The 19,470-nt window shown below is 48.4% G+C and overlaps 1 protein-coding gene across 4 annotated transcripts in view; it reads left to right on the plus strand.

Annotated features, from left to right (window-relative positions):
- The window catches only part of LOC124038027 (ribonucleoprotein PTB-binding 2-like), a 95,948-nt gene that overhangs the window by 20,423 nt on the left and 56,055 nt on the right, over window positions 1-19,470 (plus strand). For all 4 annotated transcript variants that reach the window (XM_046353391.1, XM_046353392.1, XM_046353393.1 and 1 more), the window contains exon 2: window positions 1,399-1,465. In XM_046353391.1, the coding sequence (XP_046209347.1) occupies window positions 1,399-1,465 (67 nt within the window). The remainder of the gene's footprint in view (window positions 1-1,398; window positions 1,466-19,470) is intronic.

The raw sequence follows: 19,470 nt of genomic DNA on the forward strand, positions 1-19,470 counted from the left end.
TCTCCCTACACCCCCCGTCCTCCCTCTCTCTCCCTACACCCCCTTCCTCCCTTCCTCTCTCTCCCTACACCCCCCTTCCCCCTCTCTCTCTCCCTACACCCCCGTCCTCTCTCTCTCTCCCTACACCCCCTTCCTCCCTCTCTCTCCCTACACCCCCTTCCTCTCTCTCTCTCCCTACACCCCCTTCCTCCCTCTCTCTCCCTACACCCCCCTTCCTCTACACCCTCTCTCTCCCTACACCCCTTCCTCTCTCTCTCTCCCTACACCCCCGTCCTCCCGTCCTCCCTACACCCCTCTCTCCCTACACCCCGTCCTCCCTCTCTCTCCCTACACCCCCGTCCTCCCTCTCTCTCCCTACACCCCCGTCCTCTCTCTCTCTCCCTACACCCCCGTCCCCTACACCCCGTCCCTCTCTCTCCCTACACCCCCTCCTCCCTCTCTCTCCCTACACCCCCGTCCTCTCTCTCTCTCCCTACACCCCCCCCTCTCCCTACACCCTCCTCTCTCTCTCTCTCCTACACCCCGTCCTCTCCCTCTCCTCTCTCTCCCTACACCCCCTCTCTCTCCTCTCTCTCCCTCTCCCACACCCCGTCCTCTCTCTCTCTCCCTACACCCCCTCTCCTCTCTCTCTCTCCCTACACCCCGTCCTCTCCTCTCCCTCTCTCTCTCCCTACACCCCGTCCTCCCTCTCTCTCCCTACACCCTCCTCTCCTACACCCCCGTCCTCCTCTCTCTCTCTCTCCCTACACCCCGTCCTCCCTCTCTCCCTACACCCCCCTCTCTCTCCCTACACCCCGTCCTCTCTCTCTCTCCCTACACCCCCCTCCTCTCTCTCTCCCTACACCCCGTCCTCTCTCTCTCTCCCTACACCCCGTCCTCTCTCTCTCTCCCTACACCCCCTTCCTCTCTCTCTCTCCCTACACCCCGTCCTCCCTCTCTCTCCCTACACCCCCTCCCTACACCTCTCTCTCTCTCCCTACACCCCGTCCTCCCTCTCTCTCCCTACACCCCCCTCTCTCTCCTCTACACCCCGTCCTCTCCTCTCTCTCTCCCTACACCCCCTTCACCCCTCTCTCTCTCCCTACACCCCTTCTCCCTCCCTCTCTCTCCCTACACCCCCCGTCCTCTCTCTCTCTCCCTACACCCCCCTCTCTCTCTCTCCCTACACCCCCTCCCTCTCTCTCTCTCCCTACACCCCCGTCCTCTCTCTCTCTCCCTACACCCCGTCCTCCTCTCTCTCTCCCTACACCCCGTCCTCTCTCTCTCTCCCTACACCCCGTCCTCTCTCTCTCCCTACACCCCGTCCTCTCTCTCTCCCTACACCCCGTCCTCCCTCTCTCTCCCTACACCCCGTCCTCTCTCTCCCTACACCCCCGTCCTCTCTCTCTCTCTCTGCAGGAGGTCCATGAGATTCTGAGAGAGTACGAGCTCAAGTACTGCTTTGTGGACCGCAACAAAGGGACAGGTAAACCAAAACCACCTCCCACTTCTCCAAACCATCACCATCCTCTTCAGTTCACAGAGCAACCCCACCATGTCTGTCCAGTCACCTTTCCCGGGGAGTTACAGGGGATACCTATACATAGAGGAGAGCGAGAGCCAAGCGCCGGAAATCAAATACCGTTTTGAAATGCGGATCTGCAAACAGCTGAGATAGCAGAGGGCAACATGTCATGGGGTTGAAGGTATTTAATGGCTGGTGAGAGCTTAATGTGAAATGGCCTTATCCACTGTGTGTGTGTGTGTGTGTGTGTGTGTGTGTGTGTGTGTGTGTGTGTGTGTGTGTGTGTGTGTGTGTGTGTGTGTGTGTGTGTGTGTGTGTGTGTGTGTGTGTGTGTGTGTGTTATCCACGGCTCACGTCACACGGTTAATTATTCCAACAGACTGCTGTGTCAAGGGTAGGATGGCTCCTGAAGTAGCAGTAGAAGGAAGGATGTCAGAGACAGTTCTCTCTTTCCTTACTGCAATTCATTTTCTTAACACAGATCCCTTGGTGATATTTTGACAGCTCCACTTTCCTTCTCTCTCTACTCCTCTCTCTCTTTATTCTCTCTCTCTTTTGCTCTCTCTGTCATTCTCTTTCTCTCTCTACTGTTTTACTCCTCTCTCTCTCTCATTCTTTTTCTCTCTCTACTGTTTCACTCCTCTCTCTCACTCTCTCTCTCTCATTCTCTTTCTCTCTCTACTGTTTCTCTCTCTCTCTCTCTCTCTCTCTCTCTCTCATTCTCTTTCTCTCTCTACTGTTTCTCTGTCATTCTCTTTCTCTCTACTGTTTCTCTGTCATTCTCTTTTCTCTCTACTGTTTCTCTGTCATTCTCTTTCTCTCTCTACTGTTTCTCTCTCATTCTCTTTCTCTCTCTACTGTTTCTCTCTCTCTCTCTCTCTCTTCTCTCTCTCTCTCTCTCTCTCTCTCTCTCTCTCTCTCTCTCTCTCATTCTCTTTCTCTCTCTACTGTTTCTCTCTCATTCTCTTTCTCTCTCTCTCTCTCTCTCTCTCAAATCAATAGATGTCCAGGCTTTAAATAGCTATAGCTCATTTTAGAGAAGGTAGCTAGTTGCAGAACTTGATGTGTTCGTGGAATTCTAATGACTGCCCTTTTGAATTTAAAGACGGAGACAGAACTATTTTTAATCAAAATCTCAGTTGAAAGTGGGGGAACTTCAAAGAGATTGTCAGGACGAGGGAGAGAGAGCGAGACCAATCAACCTACACATGTCCTCTACTGTATGTGCTTGTTGTTATCGTTCAACATATGGCTATTTTGGCTCTTGGTTATTGTTGTCCTGTTGACCATTTAGATTCTTATTATTTTCATATTGTAAATGGCCAAAGTAACCTTTGGCAATATATTGTTACGTCATGCAGAAAGAGAGAGAGAGATTTCTAGTGTGATAACTATCTATCTGGAGATATTCACGTTATAATACCATATCACAGCAGCACAGTAATGTTATCTCTGAGGCCAGGACCAGTATTGTCAAGATCGGTCATCTTTAACATCAGACACAGTGAGTCAATCACAGCTCCACCAGAAAGGATCTGACAGCATTTGAACTCTGTCATCAATCTTTGTCTATCACAGAGAGAATCTCTGTAGGTGTGTGTGTGTGTGTGTGTGTGTGTTATGGAGTTCCAGAATAGCTGACTGTGTTCACCCCAAGCCTGATTAGCAGGTGTTACACTGTAACCTTGTCAATCACCATCTCTCCAACCACCAACACCCAGACACCCCTCTCGCCTCTCCCCAGGCCACACTGTGGGCAATCCTGGAATCCTAGCTTTAAACCCCCCCCCCCCAACCTTCTCCCGAGCCCCCTCCCGCCTCCCGAGGTAGCACTGTCCAATGGGAGAATCTTGTGTCCTGTTGACCAATCAAATCCAATTGTATTAGTCACATACACAAGGTTAGCAGATGTTAATGTGAGTTTTGCGAAATGCGTGTGCTTCTAGTTCCGACAGTGCAGTAATATCTAACAATTCACAATAACTACTTAATGCCTAGTGGCATAGGCAAGATGCAATAGATGGTGTAAAATTCAGTATATACATGAGATGAGTAATGTAAGATATGTAAACATTATTAAAGTGGCATTATTATTATTGTTATTTATTTTTTCAAAATATTTCAGTCTATATTATTATAATAATAAATAGAAACATACAGATGACCAACACTTATACAGTATCCACAACACAGGTGTAGACCCAAACGAGAATCCAACATCACTGAAACACAGGCGTAGACCCAAACGAGAATCCAACATCACTGAAACACAGGTGTAGACCCAAACGAGAATCCAACATCACTGAAACACAGGCGTAGACCCAAACGAGAATCCAACATCACTGAAACACAGGCGTAGACCCAAACGAGAATCCAACATCACTGAAACACAGGCGTAGACCCAAATGAGAATCCAACATCACTGAAACACAGGCGTAGACCCAAACGAGAATCCAACATCACTGAAACACAGGTGTAGACCCAAACGAGAATCCAACATCACTGAAACACAGGTGTAGACCCAAACGAGAATCCAACATCACTGAAACACAGGCGTAGACCCAAACGAGAATCCAACATCACTGAAACACAGGTGTAGACCCAAATGAGAATCCAACATCACTGAAACACAGGCGTAGACCCAAACGAGAATCCAACATCACTGAAACACAGGTGTAGACCCAAACGAGAATCCAACATCACTGAAACACACTGACCCAAACGAGAATCCAACATCACTGAAACACAGGCGTAGACCCAAACGAGAATCCAACATCACTGAAACACAGGTGTAGACCCAAACGAGAATCCAACATCACTGAAACACAGGCGTAGAATCCAACATCACCCAAACGAGAATCCAACATCACTGAAACACAGGCGTAGACCCAAAACTGAAACACAGAATCCAACATCACTGAAACACAGGTGTAGACCCAAACGAGAATCCAACATCACTGAAACACAGGTGTAGACCCAAACGAGAATCCAACATCACTGAAACAAAACTGCATAAAATGGAGTCAGAGCAAGAATGAGGTATTGAATATTCATTTTCATAGTCTACTCACTATTCTATTCAGGTGCAAGCGTATTTCCTACCTTCACCACCTGGGGGCGGCTCGTCAGGAAGTCCAGGACCCAATTGCACAGGGCGGCTTGAGACCTTGGGCCTCAAGCTTAATTATGAGCTTGGAGGATACGATGGGCTGAGCTGTAGTCAATGAACAGCATTCTTACATAGGTATATCCTGTTGTCCAGATGGGATAGGGCAGTGTTCTGTGTGATGGCGATGGCATTGTCTGTGGACCTGTTGGGGCGGTATGCAAACTGAAGTGGGTCTAGGGTGGCAGATAAGGTGGAGGTGATATGATCCTTGACTAGTCTCTCAAAGCACTTCATGACGACAGAAGTGAGTGCTACGGGCAATAGTCATTTAGTTCAATTATCTTTGCCTTCTTGGGTACAGGAACAATGGAGGCCATCTTGTAGCATGTGGGGACAGCAGTCTGGGATAGGGAGCGCTGGTCTGTGCATGCTCTGAGGACGCAGCTAGGGATGCCATCTGGGCCAGAAGCCTTGCGAGGGTTAACACGTTTAAATGTCTTTCTCACGTTGGCCACACAGAAGGAGGGGGTGGGGGCGCAGTCCTTGGTAAACGGGCTGTGTTGGTGGCACTGTATTATCCTCAATGCAGTCAAAGAAGGTGTTTAGTTTGTCTGGAAGCAAAACGTCGGTGTCCGTGACGTGGCTTGTTTTCTTTTTGTAGTCCGTGATTGCCTGTAGACCCTGCCACATACGTCTCGTGTCTGAGCTGTTGAATTGCGACTCCACTTTGTCCCTATACCGACATTTCGCTTGTTTGAGGGAATAACTACACTGTTTATATTTAGCCTTATTCCCGAAAATATTTCCATGGTTAAATCTATCCACGGTTTCTGGTTAGGGTAGGTTATAATTGTCACAGTGGGTACAACATGTCCAATGCACTTCCTTATAAACTCACTCAGCGAATCAGTGTATGAATCGATATTATTCTCTGAGGAAGCCCGGAACATTCCCCAGTCCACGTGATCAAAACAATTTTGAAGTGTGGGTTCTGATTGGTCAGACCAGCGTTGAATGGTTCTTGTCACGGGTACATCCTGTTTGAGTTTCTGCAGGAGCAAAATTAAGTTGTAGTCGGATTTGCAGAAGGGAGAGCGGGGCAGGGCCTTGCATGCATAGCGGAAGTTAGAGTAGCAGTGATCCAGTATGTAGCCCGCGCGAGTGCTACAATCAATATGCTGATAGAATTTAGGTAGCCTAACTGGTTTCCAGTTTACATAGAGTCCATTGAAGTTCCTTGAGGGCCGCCGTGGGGACATTCTAGGTCAGGTGAACAAAAGGGCTTGAGTTCCTGTATGTTGTTATGATTACACCATGAGTCATTAATCATGAAGCATACATCCCCGCCCTTCTTCTTCCCAGAGAGATGTGTATTTATTTCGGCACAACTCATGAAGAAACCCGGTGGCTGTTGCGACTCCGACAACATATCCCGAGAGAGCCATGTTTCCGTGAAACAGAGAATGTTAAAATCTCTTTCGTCTCTCTGGAAGGCAACCCTTGCCCTAATTTTGTCTACCTTGTTGTCTAAAGACTGGACATTAGCGGGAAGCAGTGGGTGGTGTGGCCTTCGAAGTCTGACCAGGAGTCCGCTCCGCCTACCTCTTCTACGGCGACATTGTTTTTGGGTTGGCCTCTGGGCCCTCCAATGTCCTAGGCGGTGGTGCAAAGGATCCGCTTCGGGAAAGTCTTACTCCTGGTCGTAATGTTGGTAAGTTGACGTTGCCTTTATATCCAGTAGTTCTTCCAGACTGTATGTAATAAGGCTTGAGATTTTCTGAGCTAATTATGTAAGAAATAATACCTATTAAAAAAAAAATACTCATTAATTTCCTGAGGATTCGAAGCAACCATTGCTGTTGGTGCCATCTTGCATCTTGCCATTCTCTGCCTATTCCCACCGCCCCTCACCCTTGTGTGGTCTCTAGGCTGTTGGATGTGTGAGCGCTGAGGAGTGCCGTGTGGGGGATCATATATGTCTCTCTACATTGTGGAGAATTCCCTAATTAGACGTGTAGTGGGTTGAATGTGAGCCCTGTGATCCAACTCTCGGGCCCCTCAAACTCTCCAGGCTTGTCACCTCACAGACCGCCAGCTCCGTTCTCAGGTCAGGGTCCCGCTTGGAGACACAGTGATCTCTCCAGTCCACACACCAACTCATAGAAGTGCAGAGTTTGACATGGAGAGAGAAAGAGAGATGATAGACGACAATAAAGAAGACATAGGATGAATAATGGGAAAGGTGAGAGGGATTCTCTCGTGTGTGTGTGTGTGTGCTTGTGATTGTATATACTGTATGTGTGTGTCCTTATGTGTTTAAACTACATAGTGAGTATATGAATATGTTATGGAGCCTGAATAGTTCTCCTCCACTCAAGAAAAAAATTGTCTTCATCTAGCTTGATCCCTGCCTTAAACTGCTTTCAGCCCCCCCCACACACGCACAAATCCTCCCCCCTATTCCCTATCTTCCTCAGCACCCTACCAAAGAACACAGGGCCATAAAAGGACTCAAACCATCGTAAATCACCAGATAACGAGTGTACATTACTCACCGATCATCTCATGCCGCGCGTGTGTGCAAACTCAAGTGTACGCTTAATGCTGAATTAGCCGAACAGCATGTTTCGTTTGGATGTAATATCTATCGTTGTAAGTAAGTAAATTTAATCTTCCCTTTGGGGAAATGGTGAAACAGATTTTATGTGATTTTTATTGGGCCGTGGTTTTAATTGGTGTGAAACACTAGCTTGGCTTCAAATGGCACCCTATTCACTATTTAGTGTTTACATTACTCTGGTCAGAAGTAGGGCACTATATAGGAAATAGGGTGCCGTTTGCGATGCTAGACGCTGTCGTATAATATATTCCCCGTGCAGATGGCTTGGTTTGCCCTGAGACCGTATAATATATTCCCCGTGCTGATGGCTTGGTTTGCCCTGAGACCGTATAATATATTCCCTGTGCTGATGGCTTGGTTTGCCCTGAGACCGTATAATATATTCCCCGTGCTGATGGCTTGGTTTGCCCTGAGACCGTATAATATATTCCCCGTGCTGATGGTGGGATGCAGATGGCTTGGTTTGCCCTGAGACCGTATAATATATTCCCCATGCTGATGGTAAGATGCAGATGGCTTGGTTTGCCCTGAGACCGTATAATATATTCCCCGTGCTGATGGCTTGGTTTGCCCTGAGACCGTATAATATATTCCCCGTGCTGATGGCTTGGTTTGCCCTGAGACCGTATAATATATTCCCCGTGCTGATGGTAAGATGCAGATGGCTTGGTTTGCCCTGAGACCGTATAATATATTCCCCGTGCTGATGGTGGGATGCAGATGGCTTGGTTTGCCCTGAGACCGTATAATATATTCCCCGTGCTGATGGTAAGATGCAGATGGCTTGGTTTGCCCTGAGACCGTATAATATATTCCCCATGAAGATGGCTTGGTCTGCCCTGAGACCGTATAATATATTCCCCGTGCTGATGGTGGGATGCAGATGGCTTGGTTTGCCCTGAGACCGTATAATATATTCCCCGTGCTGATGGTGATATGCAGATGGCTTGGTTTGCCCTGAGACCGTATAATATATTCCCCGTGCTGATGGTGGGATGCAGATGGCTTGGTTTGCCCTGAGACCGTATAATATATTCCCTGTGCTGATTGTGGGATGCAGATGGCTTGGTTTGCCCTGAGACCGTATAATATATTCCCCGTGCTGATTGTGGGATGCAGATGGCTTGGTTTGCCCTGAGACCGTATAATATATTCCCCGTGCTGATGGTGGGATGCAGATGGCTTGGTTTGCCCTGAGACTGTATAATATATTCCCCGTGCTGATGGTGGGATGCAGATGGCTTGGTTTGCCCTGAGACCGTATAATATATTCCCCGTGCTGATGGTAAGATGCAGATGGCTTGGTTTGCCCTGAGACCGTATAATATATTCCCCATGAAGATGGCTTGGTCTGCCCTGAGACCGTATAATATATTCCCCGTGCTGATGGTAGGATGCAGATGGCTTGGTTTGCCCTGAGACCGTATAATATATTCCCCGTGCTGATGGTAAGATGCAGATGGCTTGGTTTGCCCTGAGACCGTATAATATATTCCCCGTGCTGATGGTGGGATGCAGATGGCTTGGTTTGCCCTGAGACCGTATAATATATTCCCCGTGCTGATTGTGGGATGCAGATGGCTTGGTTTGCCCTGAGACCGTATAATATATTCCCCGTGCTGATGGTAGGATGCAGATGGCTTGGTTTGCCCTGAGACCGTATAATATATTCCCCATACTGATTGTGGGATGCAGATGGCTTGGTTTGCCCTGAAACCGTATAATATATTCCCCGTGCTGGTGGCTTGGTTTGCCCTGAGACCCGTATAATATATTCCCCGTGCTGATTGTAGGATGCAGATGGCTTGGTTTGCCCTGAGACCGTATAATATATTCCCCGTGCTGATGGTAGGATGCAGATGGCTTGGTTTGCCCTGAGACCCGTATAATATATTCCCCGTGCTGATTGTAGGATGCAGATGGCTTGGTTTGCCCTGAGACCGTATAATATATTCCCCGTGCTGATGGTAGGATGCAGATGGCTTGGTTTGCCCTGAGACCGTATAATATATTCCCCGTGCTGATGGTAAGATGCAGATGGCTTGGTTTGCCCTGAGACCGTATAATATATTCCCCGTGCTGATGGCTTGGTTTGCCCTGAGACCGTATAATATATTCCCCGTGCTGATGGTAAGATGCAGATGGCTTGGTTTGCCCTGAGACCGTATAATATATTCCCCGTGCTGATGGCTTGGTTTGCCCTGAGACCGTATAATATATTCCCCGTGCTGATGGTAAGATGCAGATGGCTTGGTTTGCCCTGAGACCGTATAATATATTCCCCGTGCTGATGGCTTGGTTTGCCCTGAGACCGTATAATATATTCCCGTGCTGATGGTAAGATGCAGATGGCTTGGTTTGCCCTGAGACCGTATAATATATTCCCCGTGCTGATGGCTTGGTTTGCCCTGAGACCGTATAATATATTCCCCGTGCTGATGGTAAGATGCAGATGGCTTGGTTTGCCCTGAGACCGTATAATATATTCCCTGTGCTGATGGTAGGATGCAGATGGCTTGGTTTGCCCTGAGACCGTATAATATATTCCCCGTGCTGATTGTGGGATGCAGATGGCTTGGTTTGCCCTGAGACCGTATAATATATTCCCCGTGCTGATTGTGGGATGCAGATGGCTTGGTTTGCCCTGAGACCGTATAATATATTCCCCGTGCTGATTGTGGGATGTAGATGGCTTGGTTTGCCCTGAGACCGTATAATATATTCCCCGTGCTGATGGTGGGATGCAGATGGCTTGGTTTGCCCTGAGACCGTATAATATATTCCCCGTGCTGATTGTGGGATGCAAATGGCTTGGTTTGCCCTGAGACCGTATAATATATTCCCCGTGCTGATTGTGGGATGCAGATGGCTTGGTTTGCCCTGAGACCGTATAATATATTCCCTGTGCTGATTGTGGGATGTAGATGGCTTGGTTTGCCCTGAGACCGTATAATATATTCCCCGTGCTGATGGTGGGATGCAGATGGCTTGGTTTGCCCTGAGACCGTATAATATATTCCCCGTGCTGATTGTGGGATGCAGATGGCTTGGTCTGCCCTGAGACCGTATAATATATTCCCCATGCAGATGGCTTGGTTTGCCCTGAGGCCGTATAATATATTCCCTGTGCTGATTGTGGGATGCAGATGGCTTGGTTTGCCCTGAAACACGGTCTACTCAATAGGGATTGTTTTCTGGGTGAAATAAGTGGTATGTGTCAGAGAATTCCTGGAAATGACAATTGTGCAATGATTCCTTTTGGAAGAAAATAACAGGGAGTGAATTCAAAGGAGTGTCATATCTTGTTTTGCAGCCAGTCTCTCTTGCCTGGTGGAGGCTAGCTCCAGTGTGGGAGAAAGAGAGTGGACTAGTGTGTGTATGGGAGGGCTGATTAGGTTCCCTACCCCTTGCCTATTACCAATAACTGAGATGTACGGCTGTTCAATCTGTCACATCAAATCCGTACCCATATAAATATCTCAGTCCATTTTAGGGGGCTGCTTGTCCTTATTAGTGCTTATGTGTGCACGTCTGTGTCCCTGTCTCTGTGTCCCCCTCTCTCTCTGTCTCTCTGTCTCTGTCTCTCTGTCTCTCTGTCTCTCTCTGTCTCTCTCTGTCTCTCTCTGTCTCTCTCTGTCTCTCTCTGTCTCTCTCTGTCTCTCTGTCTCTCTGTCTCTCTGTGTCTCTCTGTCTCTCTGTCTCTCTGTGTCTCTCTCTCTCTGTCTCTCTGTCTCTCTGTCTCTCTGTCTCTCTGTCTCTCTCTGTCTCTCTCTGTCTCTCTCTGTCTCTCTCTGTCTCTCTCTGTCTCTCTCTGTCTCTCTCTGTCTCTCTCTGTCTCTCTCTGTCTCTCTCTGTCTCTCTCTGTCTCTCTATCTCTGTCTCTGTGTCCCCCTCTCTCTCTGTCTCTGTCTCTGTCTCTGTGTCCCCCTCTCTCCTCTCTCTGAGGATTTGCTCCAGGACGTCTCTCAGAAGTTGGTAGCCTCTTTAGGTAATGAGGGGTATATCTCCCTCCTCCTCCCCTGTGTAAATGTTACTCTACCGTTGCTTCAGTGCACCCACCGTGGAAGTTGGAGCGCTGCCCGGCGTTGCGGAACTGTCCTCTGGGATGACAACGGAAGGCGTCAGCAGGGCGATTCTGGCCACACAATGGGCCTTCTGGGTGAGCCGATTACCGTCCCCATAATGGAGACGCTCACTAGAAAAAGGGTCCCACAAGTGATCTTCAGTTGTCCCCTTATGATAACTCTTTTTGGTTCCAGGTGTTACGTTCTAAATGAACGGAGTAAAACACTCACGAACACTTAGTAAAGCTCAAGCCGAGTTTATTCTCCCAAAGGGTCGGACAGCTGCACAGACAGGGACATGGCGCCACCAGTGGGAGTATATAAACCCCAATTTGGGTGGAGTCTCCTCCTTCTCTCTAAACATTACATCTTTATTGCTAGGCGAGAAGTTAAGTGATGCGGACAATAAACTCTTCCTTCTCCCTTAATGTGACCTGAACTGACCTCGGCCCCCATTCCTCACTAAACCACATCTCTCCACCCTTATCAGTGCCGGCGACCATGCGATTGCCTTTCCGTTACTAAGTACATTCCTCCTACTACCATTAACTTCTGGTGTAGAAACTAGACTATGGTACTCAATAATTGTTTTTTTTTCTTTATTTCAACTTTATTTAACCAGGTAGGCTAGTTGAGAACAAGTTCTCATTTACAACTGCGACCTGGCCAAGATAAAGCAAAGCAGTGCGACACAAACAACAACACAGAGTTACACATGGAATAAACAAGCGTACAGTCAATAACACAATAGAAAAAAAGAAAGTCTATATACCGTGTGTGCAAATGGCGTGAGGAGGTAAGGCAATCAGCAGGCCATAGTAGCGAAGTAATTACAATTAAGCAAATTAACACTGGAGTGATAGATGTGCAGATGGTGATGCCAAGTAGAAATACTGGTGTGCAAAAGAGCAGAAAAGTAAATCAAAACAATATGGGGATGAGGTAGGTAGATTTGATGGGCTATTTACAGATGGGCTATGTAAAGCTGCAGCGATCAGTTAGCTGCTCAGATAGCTAATGTTTAAAGTTAGTGAGGGAAATAAATCTCCAGCTTCAGCAATTTTTGCAAATCATTCCAGTCATTGGCAGCAGAGAACTGGAAGGAAAGGCGGCCAAAGGAGGTGTTGGCTTTGGGGATGACCAGTGAGATATACCTGCTGGAGCGCGTGCTACGGGTGGGTGTTGTTATCGTGACCAGTGAGCTGAGATAAGGCGGAGCTTTACCTAGCAGAGACTTATAGATGACCTGGAGCCAGTGGGTCTGGTGACGAATATGTAGCGAGGGCCAGCCAACGAGAGCATACAGGTCGCAGTGGTGGGTAGTATATGGGGCTTTGGTGGGAAAACGGATGGCACTGTGATAAGACTGCATCCAGTTTGCCGAGTAGAGTGTTGGAAGCCATTTTGTTAATGACATCGCTGAAGTCGAGGATTGTCAGTTTTACGAGGGTATGTAATATTTCAATAGGAGAAATGATAATGAACAACATTTCAAGTTTAGGAGTCAGAGCCCATCACAGGTAAAACACTTTTTGTTCCAGGTAGAACTCTTTTGGGTTTGATGTAAAGAGGATTCCAGTGGCTCAGATAAAAAAGAAAAGAAAAACACATTTATATATTTTTACATTAACCTAATAAAAACAGTTCTGTGGGAATGAGGTTTGGGCAGGAGACCTAATACATTACCACAGCGTATTGGCTATATGCCACCTAACAATATTGTTCTTCTGAGACTATATTATATTTTAAAACTCAAGTTTTGATAATAAAATAGATCAGTTGTTAAAAGAGCTTTTATAATAAATTGAAATAATTAGCATATTATTCGCTTTCTTTTATTTGACTGGATTGATGGTACCTGCATCTGATGGTCATCGTGATTTCAATATAACTGGGAACTCTGGAAAAACAAGGTCAAATTATGACCTCGCTGAACTTCAAGATGGAAAATCCGAGCTCTACATTCTTAGAAAGAAGGGTTCTTCGGCTGTCCCCATAGGAGAACCCTTTTGGTTCCAGGTAGAACACTCTGTTGAAAGGGTTCTACATGGAACTGAAAAGGGTTCTACCTGGAACCAAAAAGGGTTATTCAAATGGTTCTCCTATGGGGACAGCCGAAGAACCCTTTTAGCTTCTACGTAGCACCTAAGAGTGTAGAAAGATGCCTAAGTTTCTGAGTTTGATGACCGCACTGAAGTCAGAAGTTGGAGACTTCCCGAGTTCCCAGTTGTTTTGGCATTAGTCTCAGTGGAGGCAGGAAGAGAGACGCAGATGCCCCCCCCCGTGAGACTGACCAGTGAGTGGGGACACCGTATTCCACCTGATGGCGAACCTCAACTACCACCGATGCCATGTATTCTTTGACAGTCTCTCTGGTCATGGTTTTAAAAGGTATGCAATCTTACAATACTATATATATAATCTTACATAGGCTAGTATCACAGTAACTTTGCTGTGGCTGGGGTCGTGGAAGCTGTAGGTAGGCACTGTGATTTGAGCTATGTGATTGGCCAGCGCAGTAGGCGCACTCGTTTTATCAACTGATCTCCCGCTCCGCTGGGAATGGTTGAAAATGGGAACACTTTGCCTGCCTGCTGCACCTGAATCGAGTGCACCCACCACCAACGGCGCAAGGCGGGAAAGAAAAGGAGTGCAAGCCTTGTATTTTCTACAGAAATGCTTGTTGATCGACTAGGAATACCATCAAGATCGACCGGTTGTTGACCATTACCCTTGGGAGTAGACCTTTCTACCTTTTCAAAGATTCCTAGATTTCAATGATCACAAACCATTTCAGTATTGCTCCACGGTTAACGGTGTTTCTTTAATCTGTCGAGCTGGTCCCTGTATTTATATAGGATGGTTAGGAGAAATGTTCAGCTATATAGAGAGTGGAAGAGCAACAGTGTGCTAGCCAGTGTCAGTACATTGCTTGCGTCACAAACAACTGGCATCTCTGAGGAAGGAGAGCTTGTATCCAATCTGGCAGCTAACACCATCTCATCATATAACCCAATGTACTGAAGCTCCATCCGGTTTCTACTTGACAATTTACCTAAAGATGCGAAATATTTCCAGAACCACGGCTGTTTCTGAGAGAGCAATGTTCTGACTCGCCCTTTCCCTGTTTTCCAGAACACCTATGTTCTTCTTTGTTATTAGCGTTATTATTACTGTAGAATGCAAACAATCCATTACTTGTCTATGACTCAGCTCTAACTGACAATATGACTTGAGACCTCTCGGCCCTGTAGATACCTCTGAGGACAACTGCAGGCAGACCTCTCGGCCCTGTAGTTACCTCTGAGGACAACTGCAGGCAGACCTCTCGGCCCTGTAGATACCTCTGAGGACAACTGCAGGCAGACCTCTCGGCCCTGTAGATACCTCTGAGGACAACTGCAGGCAGACCTCTCGGCCCTGTAGATACCTCTGAGGACAACTGCAGGCAGACCTCTCGGCCCTGTAGATACCTCTGAGGACAACTGCAGGCAGACCTCGGCCCTGTAGATACCCTGCAGACCTCTCGGCCCTGTAGATACCTCTGAGGACAACTGAGGCAGACCTCTCGGCCCTGAGATACCTCTGAGGACAACTGCAGACCTCTCGGCCCTGGCAGACCTGCAGGCAGACCTCTCGGCCCTGTAGATACCTCTGAGGACAACTGCAGGCAGACCTCTCGGCCCTGTAGATACCTCTGAGGACAACTGCAGGCAGACCTCTCGGCCCTGTAGATACCTCTGAGGACAACTGCAGGCAGACCTCTCGGCCCTGTAGATACCTCTGAGGACAACTGCAGGCAGACCTCTCGGCCCTGTAGATACCTCTGAGGACAACTGCAGGCAGACCTCTCGGCCCTGTAGATACCTCTGAGGACAACTGCAGGCAGACCTCTCGGCCCTGTAGATACCTCTGAGGACAACTGCAGGCAGACCTCTCTGAGGGCAGGCCCTGTAGATACCTCTGAGGACAACTGCAGGCAGACCTCTCGGCCCTGTAGATACCTCTGAGGACAACTGCAGGCAGACCTCTCGGCCCTGTAGATACCTCTGAGGACAACTGCAGGCAGACCTCTCGGCCCTGTAGATACCTCTGAGGACAACTGCAGGCAGACCTCTCGGCCCTGTAGATACCCTGTAGAGACCTCTCGGCCCTGATACCTCTGAGGACAACTGCAGGCAGACCTCTCGGCCCTGTAGATACCTCTGAGGACAACTGCAGGCAGACCTCTCGGCCCTGTAGATACCTCTGAGGACAACTGCAGGCAGACCTCTCGGCCCTGTAGATACCTCTGAGGACAACTGCAGGCAGACCTCTCGGCCCGTAGATACCCTGACAACTAGATAGACCTCTGAGGACAACTGCAGGCAGACCTCGGCCCTGTAGATACCTCTGAGGACAACTCTCTCTCTCGGCTCCTGTAGATACCTCTCTCTCTCTCTCTCTCTCTCTCGCTCTCTCTCTCTCTCTGTCTCTGTCTCTGTCTCTGTCTCTGTCTCTGTCTCTGTCTCTGTCTCTGCTCTCTCTCTCTCTCTCTGTCTCTCTCTCTCTCTGTCTCTCCCATTTTTCTTTCTTTCTTTGTTTCTCTCTCTCTCTCTCTGTCTCTCCCATTTTTCTTTCTTTCTTTGTTTCTCTCTCTCTCTCCGTCTCTCCCATTTTTCTTTCTTTCTTTGTTTCTCTCTCTCTCTCCGTCTCTCCCATTTTTCTTTCTTTCTTTGTCTCTCTCTCTGTCTCTCTCTCTCTCTCTCTCTCTCTCTCTCTCTCTGTGTCTCTCTCTCTCTCTCTCTCTCTCTCTCTCTCTCTCTCTCTGTCTCTCTCTGTCTCTCTCTCTGTCTCTCTCTCTGTCTCTCTCTCTCTCTCTCTCTCTCTCTCTCTCTCTGTCTCTCCCATTTTTCTTTCTTTCTTTGTTTCTCTCTCTCCCCTCCCCCCATCTCTCACTCCATCGTCATCTGTCCATCTGTGTGCTGTGTGAGTCAGTATCTGTAAATGAGAGCAGCAGCCCACATGCCAGGCCGTGTGAGTTATGTGATTGATATCGCCAGGGTTTGATCCCGCTCTGTAGTGAACTCATAGCTAGTTACATGTTCCCTGTTAAGTCGCTGTTACTGAACCTGGACAAAACCATGGTGTTATACTCTCTGGCATTCTGGGAAAAGGTGTGTGTGTGTGTCACACAACACTGTCTCATAGATTTGATTCTCTATACACTTGCACCTAGTTTCATAGTACTTGATGGAGCTGTTTCTGCAGCTGTGTTTGGACACAGGAAGTCAATCCTCCCGTGGGGCTCTGTTCTCCTCTCTGTTGTTGCCTCTTCTTACAATAGTCACAGCTCAAGAGGTAGCAATTAGCCTTAGTGCCGTGTAGGTTGGTCATTAAGCTATTCGCCCCTACACCCCTTCTTAGTGCCCCAACAACACCTCTCCTCATTACACTGAAGAGCCTGTCTGGTTTAACTGGAGGTTGAGGTGATGATGACGGTGATGATGACGAAGGCCGCATTGGTAATGATAGTGAGAAAACAACAGTTGGCATAGGAACACTTGTTCACAGCCAGCCCAATCTGGTGTTATCTCCACAAACAGCAGGTGTGTGTGTGTGTGTGTGTGTGTGTGTGTGTGTGTGTGTGTGTGTGTGTGTGTGTGTGTGTGTGTGTGTGTGTGTGTGTGTGTGTGTGTGTGTGTGTGTGTGTGTGTGTGTGTGTGTGTGTGTGTGTGTGTGTTGTCTGACATGCACCACTGACAACATCCATCTATCCACCCACACACACACTGCGCTGACCCTTTTGCAGTGGGTTTAACAAAACCAACAGGCCTGAAGGTGTCACAAAAGACCCCGAGACCCAATCGCTGCGTACAGGTAATATTTGACCCTTGAGGGTCCGTCAGGTCTAGTTCTGCATCCTGTTTCGATCACAGATGACAGTTCAGTTTCACTTCAGCCCGTCTGAACCCCTGTTTGGATTGTCTTGTTTTAGATTGAACTTCCCCTCAGAGAGTTTCTCCCTTCAGTGATCTGACACTACGGCTGTGTCACACATGCCCCCCCTCTCCCCCCCTACGTAGTGAGAAGTAGTGTGCTGTTTGGGACGGACCCTATCAGTCTTTATTTTTTTGGGGGGGTGGGGGAGTGGTTGAGTTTATTTGATCATTTTCTAACAAGGTACACGTACAAAACGACGCACTCAATTAAGAATCACAGAGGAGAAGCCTGCGACTTATTTCCGCCGTGCTCGTCAACAGCAGCAGGTCTACGTTGAGGTTCGTATGTTCTCCATTCCACTCAGTCCCCCCCGATCAGTTCTGACCGCAGTATCGTCAACAGCAGTAGGTCTACGTTGAGGTTTGTATGTTCTCCATTCCACTCAGTCCCCCCCGATCAGTTCTGACCGCAGTATCGTCAACAGCAGTAGGTCTACGTTGAGGTTCGTATGTTCTCCATTCCACTCAGTCCCCCCCGATCAGTTCTGACCGCAGTATCGTCAACAGTTTACGCTCACCCTGGCCTTAGCTGTGGGTTTCCCCAGCACTGACCTTAAGACGATCGACAGTCTAAATTGGAGAGCAGACGGGCTTTATGTGTCCCCTATACCTCTCTAGAACGTCTCCGTCGCGTTACCATGGCGAACAGACCTCATAGACAGGGCTAGTTTCAGCCTCTACCGAAAGGGGAAGGAAGCCGCGTGGGAAGTGGTGGGGGAGTGATACTTTCTCAGGTTGTGGTGGCATGGGTGTTAGACTCGATGGTGTGGTTCAGAGGTCTATTAGGGGACTTTATGCTCAGGGTTTAGTTAGTGGAACACGCAGCGAGAGAGCGAGAGACACTGAAAGAAAGATGGCGATGTGCCGACATGGTACTAGTTAGTGGTGGGTGCGAGAGACGGAATGATGGCAGAGATAGAGGGATGGAGAGCTGGGCCATAGGTGGGAGAGAGAAGAGGTTCCACTCACTGTGTGCATTAGCACTGGGCGGTGTGGTGGTCCACTTGAGCTTGAACAATTCTTCCATCCCCCGCCCTGCGTGGGAGGGTAACCCACTCCCTGGCCACTCATGGTGGGGGGGCTGTGAGGGGCTAGAGAGCCAGGTTCTGGGGGGGCTGAAGAGGCTGGAGCTGGGTGGGGGGCAGTAAGTGATGGAGTTGAGTGGAGAGTGTGGGTGGGTGGTTCGTATGCAGAAAGACAAAAGGCCAGGGTGCCTGACAAGAGTCATGCAAATTGAAGTGCTGCTCTGATTATCAGATTGAGACGACAGCGAAAACGTGTTCCCACTCTCTCTGTTAGTTGTCAGGTAGGGAGAGGAAAGAGATCGCAGGGCTACGGCATTGGGGAGGAAACACGATTGCCTCTGTGAAAGGGTTATACTTGAGTTGACCTCGCTGTGTTGACACGTGTCTGTTGCGTCTGTGTGCGTTTTATATGCAGATTGTGTGTGTGTTTGCGGAGAGACCGAAGAACCCTGGCTTTGCCTATTGTGATTGACATGCTGGAAGTCAGAAGGTCAAGTTCGGGCTTTGTACGGCATCCAAAGGGTTTTTACGCTACAGCCTACAGGTCTAAAACCCCTGGACTGCCTTTCGAGCCGCGCCTCGCCTGTTGAAATGTGTTACCGTCGGTCGGGTGCGTTCAGAACGGGGCGTGGCCGTAGGGTAGGAACACAGAGGGGGTGCCATCTACACTATGGCATTGACAGGAGCATAGCAGGTGAACTAAACCACAGCGGTTCGACACAATAGACTCATAGACATTAGCTGTCCTCCTAAGCGCCTGTATCTCCTGGGGTTTTTTAATGACCTACTTCTCGACGAACATGTGGAATTGTAGGCTTGGAGATCATTCTGCCTTTGTTTCTCTCCTTCTCCCCGTTCCCCTTACCGTACGACACACTCCTTATAGAAATACAAATACCGAACGATCGCCGCCCCATAATTAACAGCCTCTTTGTGTTTTTTGGAGCGAAACATTTGCCTGAAAAATCTGTCAGCAGACTGTGTCTGTATTATACCATTACTGTGTCAGCCTTTTAAGATGCTTTGAGCTCTTCCCTTCTCTCTGTCTCTCCACCTACCTCTCTCTCTCTTCCCTTCTCTCTCTCCACCTACCTCTCTCTCTCTCTCCACCTCCACCTACCTCTCTCTCTCTTCCCTTCTCTCTCTCCACCTACCTCTCTCTCTCCA

Source organism: Oncorhynchus gorbuscha, linkage group LG06 (assembly GCF_021184085.1).
Source record: "Oncorhynchus gorbuscha isolate QuinsamMale2020 ecotype Even-year linkage group LG06, OgorEven_v1.0, whole genome shotgun sequence".
Taxonomy (NCBI): Eukaryota; Metazoa; Chordata; class Actinopteri; order Salmoniformes; family Salmonidae; genus Oncorhynchus; species Oncorhynchus gorbuscha.